The sequence below is a fragment of the Strix aluco genome, chromosome 5 (assembly GCF_031877795.1).
Source record: "Strix aluco isolate bStrAlu1 chromosome 5, bStrAlu1.hap1, whole genome shotgun sequence".
Lineage (NCBI taxonomy): Eukaryota > Metazoa > Chordata > Aves > Strigiformes > Strigidae > Strix > Strix aluco.
In genome coordinates, this window is record NC_133935.1 from 74,317,945 (window position 1) to 74,332,011 (window position 14,067).

General features: G+C 36.6%; 1 protein-coding gene across 5 annotated transcripts in view; it reads right to left on the bottom strand.

Moving 5' to 3' along the window:
- KMT2E (lysine methyltransferase 2E (inactive)) overlaps positions 1–14,067 on the bottom strand; it is a 62,280-nt gene that overhangs the window by 30,020 nt on the left and 18,193 nt on the right. For all 5 annotated transcript variants that reach the window (XM_074827830.1, XM_074827827.1, XM_074827829.1 and 2 more), the window contains 4 exons: positions 6,021–6,132; positions 5,441–5,670; positions 3,607–3,687; positions 2,507–2,565 (listed from right to left, as the gene is read on the bottom strand). In XM_074827830.1, the coding sequence (XP_074683931.1) occupies positions 2,507–2,565; positions 3,607–3,687; positions 5,441–5,670; positions 6,021–6,132 (482 nt within the window). The remainder of the gene's footprint in view (positions 1–2,506; positions 2,566–3,606; positions 3,688–5,440; positions 5,671–6,020; positions 6,133–14,067) is intronic.

The window sequence follows — 14,067 nt, forward strand, 5'->3', positions numbered from 1 at the left end:
ACTCCTCCTTAACCTACATAACCTGCTTTCACTTTGAAGAGCCTTAGTAAAGCACAGTAAGGAAAGATTTTGCATCTTGGAAGGCAAGATACAGACTCTCCAAATTTCACAAGAAGTTATGGGCCCAGACTCATTTCCCCATAAGCAGCAAGTAATTTCATCAGCACCAATTTCAAGACCAGACAGCCTGAAGCAACAATCTTGAACAAGTTACACATCTGGATACTGTATCTTTTAAAAAAACCCCCAAAACTAAACCCTACCACCCCCCCCCACTCCACCCCCCAACAACAAAAAAAACAAACCCAAAATGTCCAGGATATAACTGAGTACGGGCTTAACAAAGGTGCTCACTGCACTGAACCACAGCAAGCAATCCAATGCACAGTAAGCTGCATCAGAATTATACTTTCATACCAGAACAACAAAACCAACACCACCACATACAGCCACAGGCCCCAGTACAGTGGGCTACAAATGTTGCCAGGAAAAAGGTGGGTTATGCATAGAAGTTTAAGACTCTCACCAAATTTCCTATCATGTGAAATGTTCACTTAAAAGCTCTTTTCTTGAGGCAAACCAACTGATCTACTGCTTGCTCCCCACTATTTAGCTTTGGATGCAACATGGCTAAAATGGCAACTCTTTAGAAATCTTCATGATAAAAACTGTTATACTATATTCTCATATCTAAATGAAAAGCCCTATTACAGATAAGCCTAAAGAAAAAAGCCCTACATATATATTTACTCAAAGAACATCTAAATAATTTAATCTTACATTTAATCAAACACCTGTAACATTACTAAGTTACAAGTAACATTCTGCTGCTGTTGAATACTTAGAACATTGAATGCATATATTCAAATTGATGCCACTTCTGCTTTTCCTACTTGGAATTATCTAGGAAAATTGGCCATTTTTACTAAAGTCTCATGGTAGGAGGTGGTTACTTTAAGTCTCATTGAACCATGTAGTATCAGTCAACATACAAAAAGTGCACTTAGCTAAGCAAACTTATTGGCTAAATGAAAAGTAACTAGAGATGCAAGCATACATTCATTTCAAGTTATGTATTATAAATCGCAGTAATTAATATTGCACTTCAACTGAGTCTTAGTCTAAAACAAGATTAGAATTTATCCTTGCTTTTACTGTTTTGATACTTAAGATTTTACAATACCAAAGTATGTCTTTTCCTATTGAATGCATAGAGCAGATTTAAAAGACCGATCATCAGGATTAAGGAGGGCTGAACACTAATTTCAAAGGTAAAAACCTTCAGCTCCTGTTAAGATTTTAACTATCTCTCAAGTTTATAGTAAATGATCAGATAGTGCAGCTAGAAATCTTAAGTGATGACTTAAATAGCTGAGACCATCAGTTTCCCCTATCCTGTACGTAAATTCAAGTTCATCCTCAAGTATCATCATACTACTTAATGACCTCATTAACTCCAAATGAATTAAACATACTTGTTCTATTATTTTAATAAAATTTTTTTTTGCTGATTCTAAATTCTAAAAAGAAAAAAAAAACTATCTAGCAGGTCAACTAAAACTTTACAAAGCAAGTTTGGTTTTGTTAAAATGAAAACAGACAAAACAAAGAATGATTGTGGTTTTCTAAATAAGTCATTAATGCCTTTAAGGGACTTACAGCAGCTTAGCACTGGGCAGCAGAAAGTGTCAACCACACCAAGCAGCACTATTAAGCCACACAGACTTCTAGGCCACATCACACACTTCAGAATTTTCTGAAGGCGTATGAAGTAGGCAGCAGAACCTTATCTACATGGTATTTTTAAAAGAAATCTTAACACACACACTTGCACGTACCCCAGTACTTCAGAGACATGATTTGAAAGTAAAACATGTTAAGTTTAAGAGGATGACTTTCTCTCAAACAGAACTCCTGACAAGTTAGGCTGGTTGAGTTTACAAATTCAGTAAGCAATAGGAGAGCTGATTTCATAAAATGTATTGTTTTAAATCTCAATTATGTAATTCTTAGAGACAGCAGTATTACCTGCTATGGAACAGTTTTAAGAGATCAGTATGAGGACATCAGTACTCTTTAATATAATGGAAAAAATGACAGAGCTGTGAAATAATTTTTTTCCAAAACTAGACTTAGTAACCCTCTCATCGCACAAGAAGAAACCTGAACCTTTTCCATCTTATCTTCAGTAGCTTACTCAAAGTAGTTTAGTTATTACAAAAGCTACATTCATTATTATGAAACTTCAACAACATTCAGATTGAATTATTCCACAACGATAAGAAAAAAGGCAGTGGTGACAACCTTTAATAAAACACGTGGAACTGCAACAATTCTGATATAATGTTACCTTAGTAACAACAAAGTCAAGTAAGAGGCATTGATTTACCAAACCTTATATGCTGAAGGCTATCAAAATTGCAGGAACTGTGTATACACTCTTAAGTCTGTACAGTTGATATATACTTATTTTACAGCAAGGGAAAAATCTTTAAGCTTTACTCACCTGACATATTTTCCCTTTTCCTTCGTTGCAACAGCACTGCCCTTTCTTTATCTAAACTCCTGAAATTAAAAAATAAATTTTATTCCATTCTTCAGACTTATGCATCAATACATTTAAGTATTACAACAGACCTTTTCACGGTTAGCACCTTCCATTGACTACTACAGAATGAACAGCAGACTAACTGAATGTTTAGATACTTAGAAAAGCATCAGTTGTGCACTGTTCCATTCCATTGTAATGCAAAGCACATATAAGTATCCAAATCACTTGAAAACATAACAAAATGATAGCTCAGAAGAAAGACTGACAGTTGGGCCACGGATTACAGATAAGCAGGCATTAAACCATTTTCCTGTAGATTCTTCAAAACAATCATCACAACACAATACAAAACAAATCCTCTAGGACAACAAGGTCCAAACTATTTCTCAGAAATAAAAGAATCATTTATGGGTAATTAAATTGTTCTGAACACGTATGTCTTTTATTCAGTTTATTAACAATCTGCAACATTAGTAACAGGTAGCATTTTACTCTACATCCCAGGACAACTATGATGACAGTCAGGTATAATCTACCTACCACACAGTCAGAACAAAATGCCCTCCTTGTCACGTCATACGACTTCAAGTTTGAGGGGGGCACAAAAAGTACTCATTCCAGAGCAAGACATCCTCCAAATGAGCACTGCAGGATACTGGGATGGGGCCATAAAAACTAAAGACACTGAGATATACTAGTGGGGCAGCTGACCCGAAAACACTGCTGTTAAGGGTTCTCAGTGTACGACAATGATGAAAGGAAATACAGAATGGACTGTCTATGTATCGGTCAGCCTGAGAAAGGATCCAGGAGTCATTATTGTTTTGGTGTTTCAAGGGTTTATCCCTGCTGCCTAGTGAGGTGAAACAATGACTACTGTGAAGAAGGGAATGGAGACTGGTAAGATCATCTGCATCAGAAACGTAGCTCCTTTAACTCGTATTGTCAGGATTATGCTACATGGTCTGTGTTTTATCTGTTGGTTGTTCCACTGCCACATCTTTTTATGTTTTCTAATCATTCTAGTTATTTTGAGTTCAGACCAAACTACTCACCTTGGTTGACAACGTTCACACAGATATATGTCAGGAATATGCTGCCTGTCAATCCCCATGCAGTCAATGTGCTGCCAGACACTTCAAAAGAAAAAAAAAAAAGAACAAAAAACAACTTTTAAGTACCATTTTTAAAATTATGTGCATAACATATACAGGGAGAGAGCGCCATTCTTTTTTTCATCATGATCTTTACTCAGATTGAATACTGTCTAAAACTACATCTCAATCACTGTCTTCACCACTCTGCTAGCTGATTCTCTATTCCACTGATCACTGCAATTCCAATCTCGTGGCTGTCTCCTGGTGTCTCTCTGCTTCTGTAGACTCATTTTTCCTCTTGGAAATTTTTCTAACACTGGAAATAAAAAATGGTAAATTATCACAATAGAGAACAAGATAGAGACAAAGGCCCTCAGTAACAAGGCTTATGCTTTACATAGTAACAGGAGTTTTATTTTTAAACAAAATTATTCCATTTCCTTTTATAAACATATATTAAAATATTATTTTTATCTATAAAAATATATGTACAACTATATGGGTTTATTTACTTATGTATTTTAATAGAATTTATTTACTTATGTATTTTTTAATTATTTTAAAAGAAAATTTTATGTAATTTTATACACACCCCCCACATGACTGGTAGCACTCTTGTGCAGCACACGAAGAACTTCAACTGCTTCCCACAGTCAGGGAAGCGAGGCTGCTTGCTAGACTGAAGGCTAACCTAGGACAGCAGTTTATGCTCATCCCCACACTGCTAGAAGGAACTGGGACACAAAAACTGTTGTTATCTTCCCACTTGTGAATTTATCACAACTCTCTCCAACTCCTCCCAGACAATCTCTTCTTCAAAAGAAGCGGACTCTACCTAACTGGTGACTGCCTACAGCTCCACTGCTCAAAGAGTATCTAAATACATTTCAAAATAAGGGAAAGGGTTATCAGAAACAAGGACCATCAAAAAATTTAATAACAAGCTTGTTATGTAAGCAGACAGAGCTCAAATTAATGTTTTAATTAGCTGTAACAATCATTTTACAAATACACAACAATCTAAAATTCAGCAGCGCTCATTAAGCATATTGAATCTACACAGGCTAGTATCAAGGAAATGCAGAAACATGAGATTTGCCTTCTCCTGTTAAGTATATCAGCTCTAAAAATGTCTAGGCTCATTTTTCCAAGTCCAAGTGTTTAATAGTACCCACTTATTTTACTATTATCAAGTAGGTGCTTAAGCATGAACACAGAAGTTTAAACATTTAACTTCAGCTTCTCCAGTAAGAATCTAGGCTAGTCTTTTCATAGTTATTAAAATTCTTAAAACTATGGCCTTTGAAAATTAAGAGTTCTTATCAGGAAGATCATGCACAGAGAAACCAGTATTTGAGAAGTTTCTTTCAGATTATTTTGCATCCTGCAGCTTACTTGACTTACATATACATAATTTATTAAGATGCTTTACTACTCAGTACATGCAGATTAAGAACCAATCCCTAGTTCTTTATTTCACCATTCTAACAAATAACTTGGGCAAAATACTGAAGAGATATCCTTTTTAGAAGGGAAAAATATATTCCCTTATTAAGCAGCAATGCACAAGTAAAGAATAGTCAAGACAGACTGGAATGAAGTATAAAATACTCACTGGCCTTAACCAACTACCTTGACTATTAGAAAGTCATACAACCTTCAAACACTGTTTTGATGGAAGGAAATTTCCTATGACTCAACTTAATTAAAACACCATTTAGTTACACTATTTTCGGTGCAATTTGAAGTTTTAAGTAAGTTTTACCTTTTAAATTAATTTAATATTCATTACCTGCATTTGTCACAACAGATCATATATCCATCATCATGTGTAAAGCCACAAATGCATCTGGTAATATCAGTTCCATAGCTTCCATCCTCTGACGTACTGATGGTAGTAGCACTGGAGGTTTCATCAAAGTTGGGAGTGGTAAATATGCCTACTTCATTCTTGCTTATAAGCACTGATGGAGGAGGAGAAGCTGGAGGCGTTGGAGGAGGCCGAGCACCATAGTTATGGTCCTAGATTTTTGTTGAAAGAGAAATTACAGCTCTTAAGTGTTCATTCATACACTGTTAGTTATTTAAGCCAAAGTGTAAGAATTCACTTCGTAAAGAACTTCAGAGACTTTTTATATTTTAGTAATAGTTTACAATTTTGTTTCTGTCATGGCTCGTTCTTGTTTTCTACCTTCTCAACTATGTTTTACAAGTGCACTATGTTCTGTATTCTGCTTCCAATCAACCATCTTTAGTCAACTTATCCAACTCCAAATAAAATCTAAAAATATAAGCATGAATCAGTTTTTCCAGTTAAGAACAGCAGATTTTACATAATCTCTTTTATACAGAATACTTAGCATGAAACTTACTGCATAGGGCAAACCAATGTAACTGTGTGAATGCGAGCTGCTGGTATACAACTGGTGCGGATAACTGTTCGATTTTTCAACTACCACAGGGCTAGCTTCTACAGATTCTGGTCTGCAAGGCAAAAGACAGAAGAAGAATAAATGCGATTAATGTGCAATTTAATTAAGGGTCTGGAGCACAAGTCTTACGAGGAGTGGCCGAGGGAACTGGGTTGTTTAGTCTGGAGAAGAGGAGGCTGAGGGGAGACCTCATCGCTCTCCACAACTACTTGAAAGGAGGTTGCAGAGAGCTGGGGATGAGTCTCTTTAACCAAGTAACAAGCGATAGGACAAGAGGGAATGGCCTCAAGTTGCACCAGGGAAGGTTTAGACTGGATATTAGGAAGTATTTCTTTACAGAACGGGTTGTTGGGCGTTGGAATGGGCTGCCCAGGGCGGTGGTGGAGTCCCCATCCCTGGACGTGTTTAAGAGTCACATCGACATAGCGCTGAGGGATATGGTGTAGTTGAGAACTGCCAGTGTTAGGTTAATGGTTGGACTAGATGATCTTCAAGGTCCTTTCCAACCTTGATAATTCTGTGATTCTGTGATTTATATTAATAAATTACAGGTACTTGTTGCACAACTTCTAATTAATTGTTTGCTGATCCTTTTTAAAGGACCACACCCCCAATGGCCCCCTCACCTCACCCCCCCCCCCCCCCAAAAAGAAGAAAAAAGAAACCCAACCCTCCTCTTTCATTTAAAATGAAGCTTCCAGAGTGGCAGAAAACATATGCCTCTGTAGAGTTACAACATTTCTCCACAAAACTGCATGCTGAATCATGTGACATAAGCTGCAACTCTGGGACAGAAAAGAGTGTTACACCCTTTGTCAGGGAGTCATCAGTTTGTGTGCCCAAGTCTGTAGAGCTGTAACAGAAGCTGCAGAAAGGACTTCAGCTTAATTATGAGAAAAGATAGAAGCAGTAATTCAGGGAGCTGCAAACTGATACAGCCCTGCACTACTACCAATCCTACTCAATTCTGCAAAGACATCTAGTGGCAGCATTAGTGCACCACCTGCAACCATGCATACGAACCAGTATTCAAGGCAGCAGAGTACTGTTTCTACAAACAGAAACTGTAAGTAGCACAATTCTATCTAAAAAAGGCAGTTTATCGATTTATCTTTAAATAGAAAGAAAAAAAATGATAAAAATTTGCAAGAGAAGGTTTTGTAGTGAAAGGCAGTGACTTCTTTAATATACAATCTATGATTTATATGCACTACACCACAACATGCAAGACAGGAAAGATAAAGGAATACTAAACCAAGATCTTTTTGACTATAAGAAATTATACTTCTATTGTCTTTCCTCAGCAGTTATATTCACGTTTGCATACATACACATACTCTCACTTTTAGCCAGTAACTTGTAGCTTTTTCATTGCACCATATGATTCCACCACACCAGAACAAACTTCAAATGAACCCAGTTATTTAAACTGGTTTTGGTTTTTTGTTTTTTGGTTGGTTTTGGGTTTTGTTGGTTTTTTTTTTTTTGTTTTGTTTTTTTTTTTTTTTTTTTTTTTTTTTTACACTGAAAGACAAGGCAAAATATCAATATCTAAAATTGAAGTGGCTTTTGACTCCCATCGCAAACCAAGCCTGGTTTACTTTTCTGATTTTAGTTTTACTATGCATGAAGTCTATTTTGTATCACAAATATCTTAATTCCTTGAACTGATGTTTTAAATGAAGTTGGTATTTCTGAATCTTAAGATAGATATCAGTGTTTTTTCTTAAACATTAAGATATTAAATAGAGCCTTTTTTGTTATGCCATGAAGTGATACTAGCTTGATTCAAAAGGACACCAGCAACTTACATTTGTTGGAAACATTTTTTGTAAGAATATAGTTAAACATTAGCTTTCTGAAAACAATATACAGTATTTTCATGTCTACTTGAAAGTGTCCCACTAACATTTTTGGTGGCTCATTTCTTCCTACTAACTTTTCCCAATGTGAGGTGATAAAACTGTTTAAAAACACTAGTTAAAAACACTGCTTAGTGAAGACTTTAGTTTCTAGAGTCCAAAGAAAAAACAACTTTTTTAAAACACTGATGTCTCTAACAGTCACCAGATGCATATTGTTAGACAGTGAGCAAACACGAGAGCACAAATCACTTGAACTACTACCATTAGAAATACAACTTCTGACTACCATGAGACAAAACCCAACTCTGACGACACTTGCCCTTCCTTACCTCATAAACCCAGAAAAATCCTCATTCATTCTCTCACACTACTTCTCAACTTGAAAATAATTTTATTCAGTTTGTTAGAATTATCTTCTAGAAGCAGTTCAGAATTTATCAGGTTCAAACCCATGACTAAAAAAAACAACAGAAGAAAAGCTGTGCCTTTCCAACAGGTTTGCTTTTACCTATTTACTGACATAAAGCATTTGGGCAGTATCATACACCATTAATGTCATCCAGTTAACCCTTCTGACTATCTAGCCTATCAAAATGCCACTGAATGAGGCATTGACTATCCATCCATCATGGCCAGGACAGAAATTAACTTACTTTTCTCCAGTTCAAAAGGGTCTTGACCACTGTATTGCTTCTACTGCTGTTCTTCAACATTTATCAAATGGGACAAGCAGTAGCATAGTTACTCTTACTATGCATTCAATGCTTAACCTAGGTCATCTTGTTTGCTTCAGTACATGGAAAACACTCAGTTTTCAGAGCAGGAAGACTTACTGATACAGGACAGGGGGGAATTCAGGTACAATCCATCCTTCAGCAATGCCACAATTAATTTAGGAAAGTTTCCTTCATTAAAAATAAATATTACCATGACCTAAATACCAGATACTTCAACATGGGAGCACTTAGTGAAAGACACCAGAATGGAAATGTCCTAAAAAGAGAGGTCATGCATATTTCATCAACTGACTGTAAGAATTAAAAAGTTATTCTAAATCTCTTGCAAAATACGAGGCAAGACAATACACCCTACTCCCTAAATCCATTTCTACCTACTCTAGCAATTTATAAACCACTTAAGAGAACCAAGTTTAATATTTAGAGGCGTAACAGTTGTGGGAAGCAGAAGCATTAAGCTTCCAAAAACAAAATACAAAAAACAAATGCATTTATCCCCAACTACTTTAATACTCATAGAACAGATTCAAAGTACAGGGAAAAAAACACAGGTTTACTTGAGCCAGGAAAGTCAGGAAAAGGGTGAGAGAAAATTAGGTGAGACACAAAGACGATTAAATCTTTGTATTTAAAAAGTTTTAATGTAAGTACAAAATTAGACCAGAATCAGCTTTCAGCAAAGCTTTTTTCAAATCCTTATCCAGGATTGCCACAAATACATCTTTAAATTATAGAAGATGCTCACCAGAGCTTTGAACGTAACTGTTACTGTTCCATTTATCCACTCAAATGCTAGGACTGGGGTGGGAAAGTGTGGAGAAGACTGAAAAATATGGGAAGGAAGTGGTGGAGCACTCAGTGAAACTAGAAACCAATCATTGTAGGTTTCCTTTACAATCAATAGAAGAGTGATACTCATCCCATAAGCAGTACAGATTGAGTATCATTTCTCCACAGAACTACAGACAACCTTCTATCTTTGGCAGACAGGTCTGTCAACACTTTAATATGCCCTTCACCAAATTCCTTGTTACCCCTCTTCTGTCCACCATGTGTATGACCCTGACCTTAAACAGAAAACACACTCTCTATACTGTTAATTTGTCCCAAGGTGAAGGCCTTCTTCTCAAACAGGCATCTCAGAATCAGAGTTTTGTGAAGGAATATCTCTGGGTAAAATATTTAACTGTACAGCTGATTAAAGCGTGAGATACCACTTAATTTAAAAATCAATTTAAAAAAAAATTTTACAAGTAGCAAGGCAATAACTACTGTATTATAGACATCCACCCTAATCTCACCACTGGCATTCTTATGGGCATCCCAAAAAGCAAGTTTTCAGGAAGAAAAAGTGTAAGCATTCAGATCAGAAAGAACACGATGAAGTTTTCCTTGCTTGTAGTTTTGAACATAAGCCAGTTCTGTAACAGACTGAGTTACTAAGCTTGTCAGTCTTCTGAGCATACCACACTTTTCAGCTTCACCTCAAACAACTGCACCCTTAGTGTCTAACTAAGGGAGATATTTATGGTATTTTTAGTTTTCATCAAAACTGAAATGTTTGTATTACAATGTAGTATATTTGAAGTTAGACCAAACTCCTAATATCACGCCCTAAAATAAACAAATACTACCATGATAAACTGACCATGATGTTTTGCTAAAATATCATATGTATTTGTTAAGTCTTGTGGTTACCAATTCAAAACAGTGCAAAATATTCACAAGGAACAAAATAAAAATCACCGCAAAAAAAAGTTTCCCCCATGCTCTTAGGCTGCAATGATTTAAGACATTCCTGTAATTTGAAAACAAGAACATAGTATTTTCTCAAATTAATAGAAAAAGCAAAAGGTACTGTATTTTTTAAAACCCCCTCAATTTTCGTTCTGCAAGTGAAAAAACTCTCATGATCTGTGTCATTTCCTACTGTTCATTTTTAAAAATACAATGCCAACTGAAAATATTCTGCATGTCGCCAGCAGATGGCATTAGTGAAAAATTAAATAAGCAACACATGAGACCAGACAGTTTAGAAAAACTCAGCCTCTACAAGCTTACAGTTAACCTATATTAAGGGAATCAACTATCAACCATTCTAAGCAACAGTCAATTCTTCTTTACAATTCCTGTCCCCTCTACCCCATTCCTTTTAAATACCGTTTTGTCTCTGGCCATGTAATTAAAAAAAAAAAAAAAAAGAGCTGTTTTTGTCAAACACCCAAAATTCAATCAGGCCTTCGAATTTGGTGCCATCAACCACTTCTATAAAAATGTAGGTATTCAAATGGGAAAAAAAATCTCACTAAAATTAAAACTTTCAAAGGCAGGTGGGTATCCAAGCTTCAGGCTACAAAAACTAAGCTAACAGTACTTCCTGAAAACATTTGTCAAAACTCTAAATGAAACCTCTTGCTTCCAAGCATACTTCAGCAGCAATCTGCCATATGCCAGTCTGACAGGTCTAATTTTCAAGGAATTCAGGTTTCGTTTCCCTTTGCACCAGCACACCTGAGCAGTAACTGGCTGAAGGTCAGCTCAGATAAAGGAACACAATATATTCTGTATGAAAAACAGTATTTTCTATTTCAAGACACCTCATCTAATGAAACACAACTGATGGGCTTCACTACCTAGACAAAGAACTGAGCACTACTTCTGTACCAGAGTGGGTTCTGCTACCTAAGCATCTCGAAGCAGGCCCTGCAAGTACAGGCTGGCCCAATACCATCTGTAGGAATTGGCAAGCTTCCCACTGTCCTAAAATACTTTTTAAAAAAAATAAAGATCTGTTTCAACAGTCATAGGAGGGTAGGTTTTCATTTATTTAAGACTACAACAATGTTCATGATCTTTTCTCCTGGATACTGAACTCAATACAGTGATTCATATAATGTCATGGTTAGGTTCATTATACAGGTCTTCTCTCTAAAAAAAACCATATACAGCTATTAAAAACAGGAGAGCAGTACCATCAATGGCATTTCCTAATGTATAATTTATACTCATGCTCTCAGCTAGACTAACGCTCTCTTTAGTCAGGAAGCACATTTTGAACCTTCCAAAATGGCTGGCTCTGCTTACTACTACAAGGTCTTTAAGAGTAGGAAGTCAGGCATATTCATCTTCAGTAAGCCTTTTAACAAAGGCAAAACATACATGTGTTCTAACTACTACGGCACTATGAAGATCAATCCACCACTGGAGAGCTCACTTAGGTACAAGGTAACATAGAAAATAGACTATTTCACCCAATTTTTAAGACATTCAAACCTTTTAGTAAGAGCTACTCTCCACACAGCCATTTGTCACAATTAAAATAATGTTAAATTATGATCACATCAACTATCTCTCTTTTCAATAGGCTTATCCCTTAGTTTGAAGCATAAGGAAAAAATCTCTCAGCCCTAACAGACTGCACTAAGCTGAGTCTTTTCCTGGTCTGCTCTTCCTACATAACCAGGTTTGCCATTCCCCCGTCCTTGTGTTTGCTCATGCTTCAGCAACTGATGAAGCAATATCAGACCTGAAAGTCACAGTGAAGAAATCCCAACTCCTCCCTCTTGGGAAAACCCCAGAACTTGCTCAAAGACAATCTATGATCACTATCAATACAACCTATATTCAACATGCTACTCTCCAGAAGAAAACATACAAAAGCCATGTAAGTCACATAGTGACAGAAAAGGCTTACAAACTGCGTATGCTGGTAAATTAGGGACACACCTTCCTATCACACCATGTTAGACAGTGACACGGCTTTTAAATCAGTGTAAGCCAATCATGCAACTACACACTTTTTCACCATCGGTATGGTGAGATCATAGACTCATAGCATGGTTTGGATTAGAAGGGACCTTAAAGATCATCTAGTTCCAACCCCCCTGCCATGGGCAGGGACACCTTCCACTAGACCAGGTTGCTCAAAAGCCCCGTCCAACCTGGCCTTGAACACTGACAGGGAGGGGGCAGCCACAGCTTCTCTGGGCAACCTGTTCCAGTGTCTCACCACCCTCACAGTAAAGAACTTCTTTATACCTGATCTAAATCTACCCCCTTTCAGTTTAAAAGCGTTTCCCCTTATCCCATCTCTACACCGCCTGACAGAGTCCCTCCCCATCTTTCCTGTAGGCCCCCTGTAAGTACTGGAAGGCTGCTCTAAGGTCAATACAAGAATTAATCTAATTGTTAACAGTCACTTAACATCTGAAGAAAAGCAGTTCCTAACTGGATCACCATGCCACAGTATCAAGCAAAGAACACACTGTGAACTCTATCTTGTTTATACTGTCAACCATATTTATTTATTTAAAATTCAGCATGGCATGCTGTGTCTGCAAGGAATGTCAGCAACCTGGGGAATCAGTATCTTCTCTAAACAGAGGAGAAAACCACAGGAAAAGATAATGAAAAGAGCTGTGAACGGGGTCACTCAAGTTAAACACTAGTTTCCTTGGTGCAGAAAACTTTATGATATGAAAGATCAACAAAACAACTTCAAAAATTTAATGTGAAAAAAGCTTCAAACTGCAAATTTTTGGTTTTCCTCAGATAAATGGTGCAAAGTTAGAATAGCCTCATACTTAGCTGAAAGCATAGAGAGAAACAGAGAAACCTCCCTTTAAAAAACTGCTCAAGATTTCTGCTCTCAGTGCATACCATTTCTTTCAAAGTTTGGAAGGAAAGCCATTTGCTTCTTAAATGGAGTAATATTATTTAGCACACGCACTCAAGCAAAGACTGCGTGTAAGCTATTTAAATTCATGTTAGTTATTCAATGCACCTGTTAAATGAAGGACCACTTTATGAAGTTTATTTTTGATTTACGCAAGATTTCAAGCATGTATGTAAAATAAGTCTAACCCATTGCTTCAGTATCTAAAACAAGCAAATGTATTTTTGTGGTAACCAAAGATAGGGAAAATCTTTAACGTTATTACAGAAAGGCTCAGAGGAAGGCAAAGAGTAACAGCATCTCAAGCGGTTAAAACAAACAAACCAAAACCCAATTTAATACAAATGATGAATTTAACAATTTTTATTAGATCTAAGAAATTAACTGGGTTTTTTTTCCCCACATGTATATGCAAAGAAGTATACAAGATTCACAGTGGCTTACACAAACTCTTTTGATATTTAAGCTTTAGCATCTTTTGACACCCACCTCTTCTCAAAAAGCTCACCTGTCATATATGCTACTAATGCAAAACCGACAGCGCGGGGAAAAAAAAAATCCAGATACTATTCTGAAACATACAGAGCTCAGCAGGATGATGTACCCAAGTACACTGGTGGAAGTACTTGTAACACCACCTTGGTCTTTTACCTCTCAAAGAACTAAGTTGTCCAAAGTGCTATTTCTCCTCTCATAACATTCGACAGCCA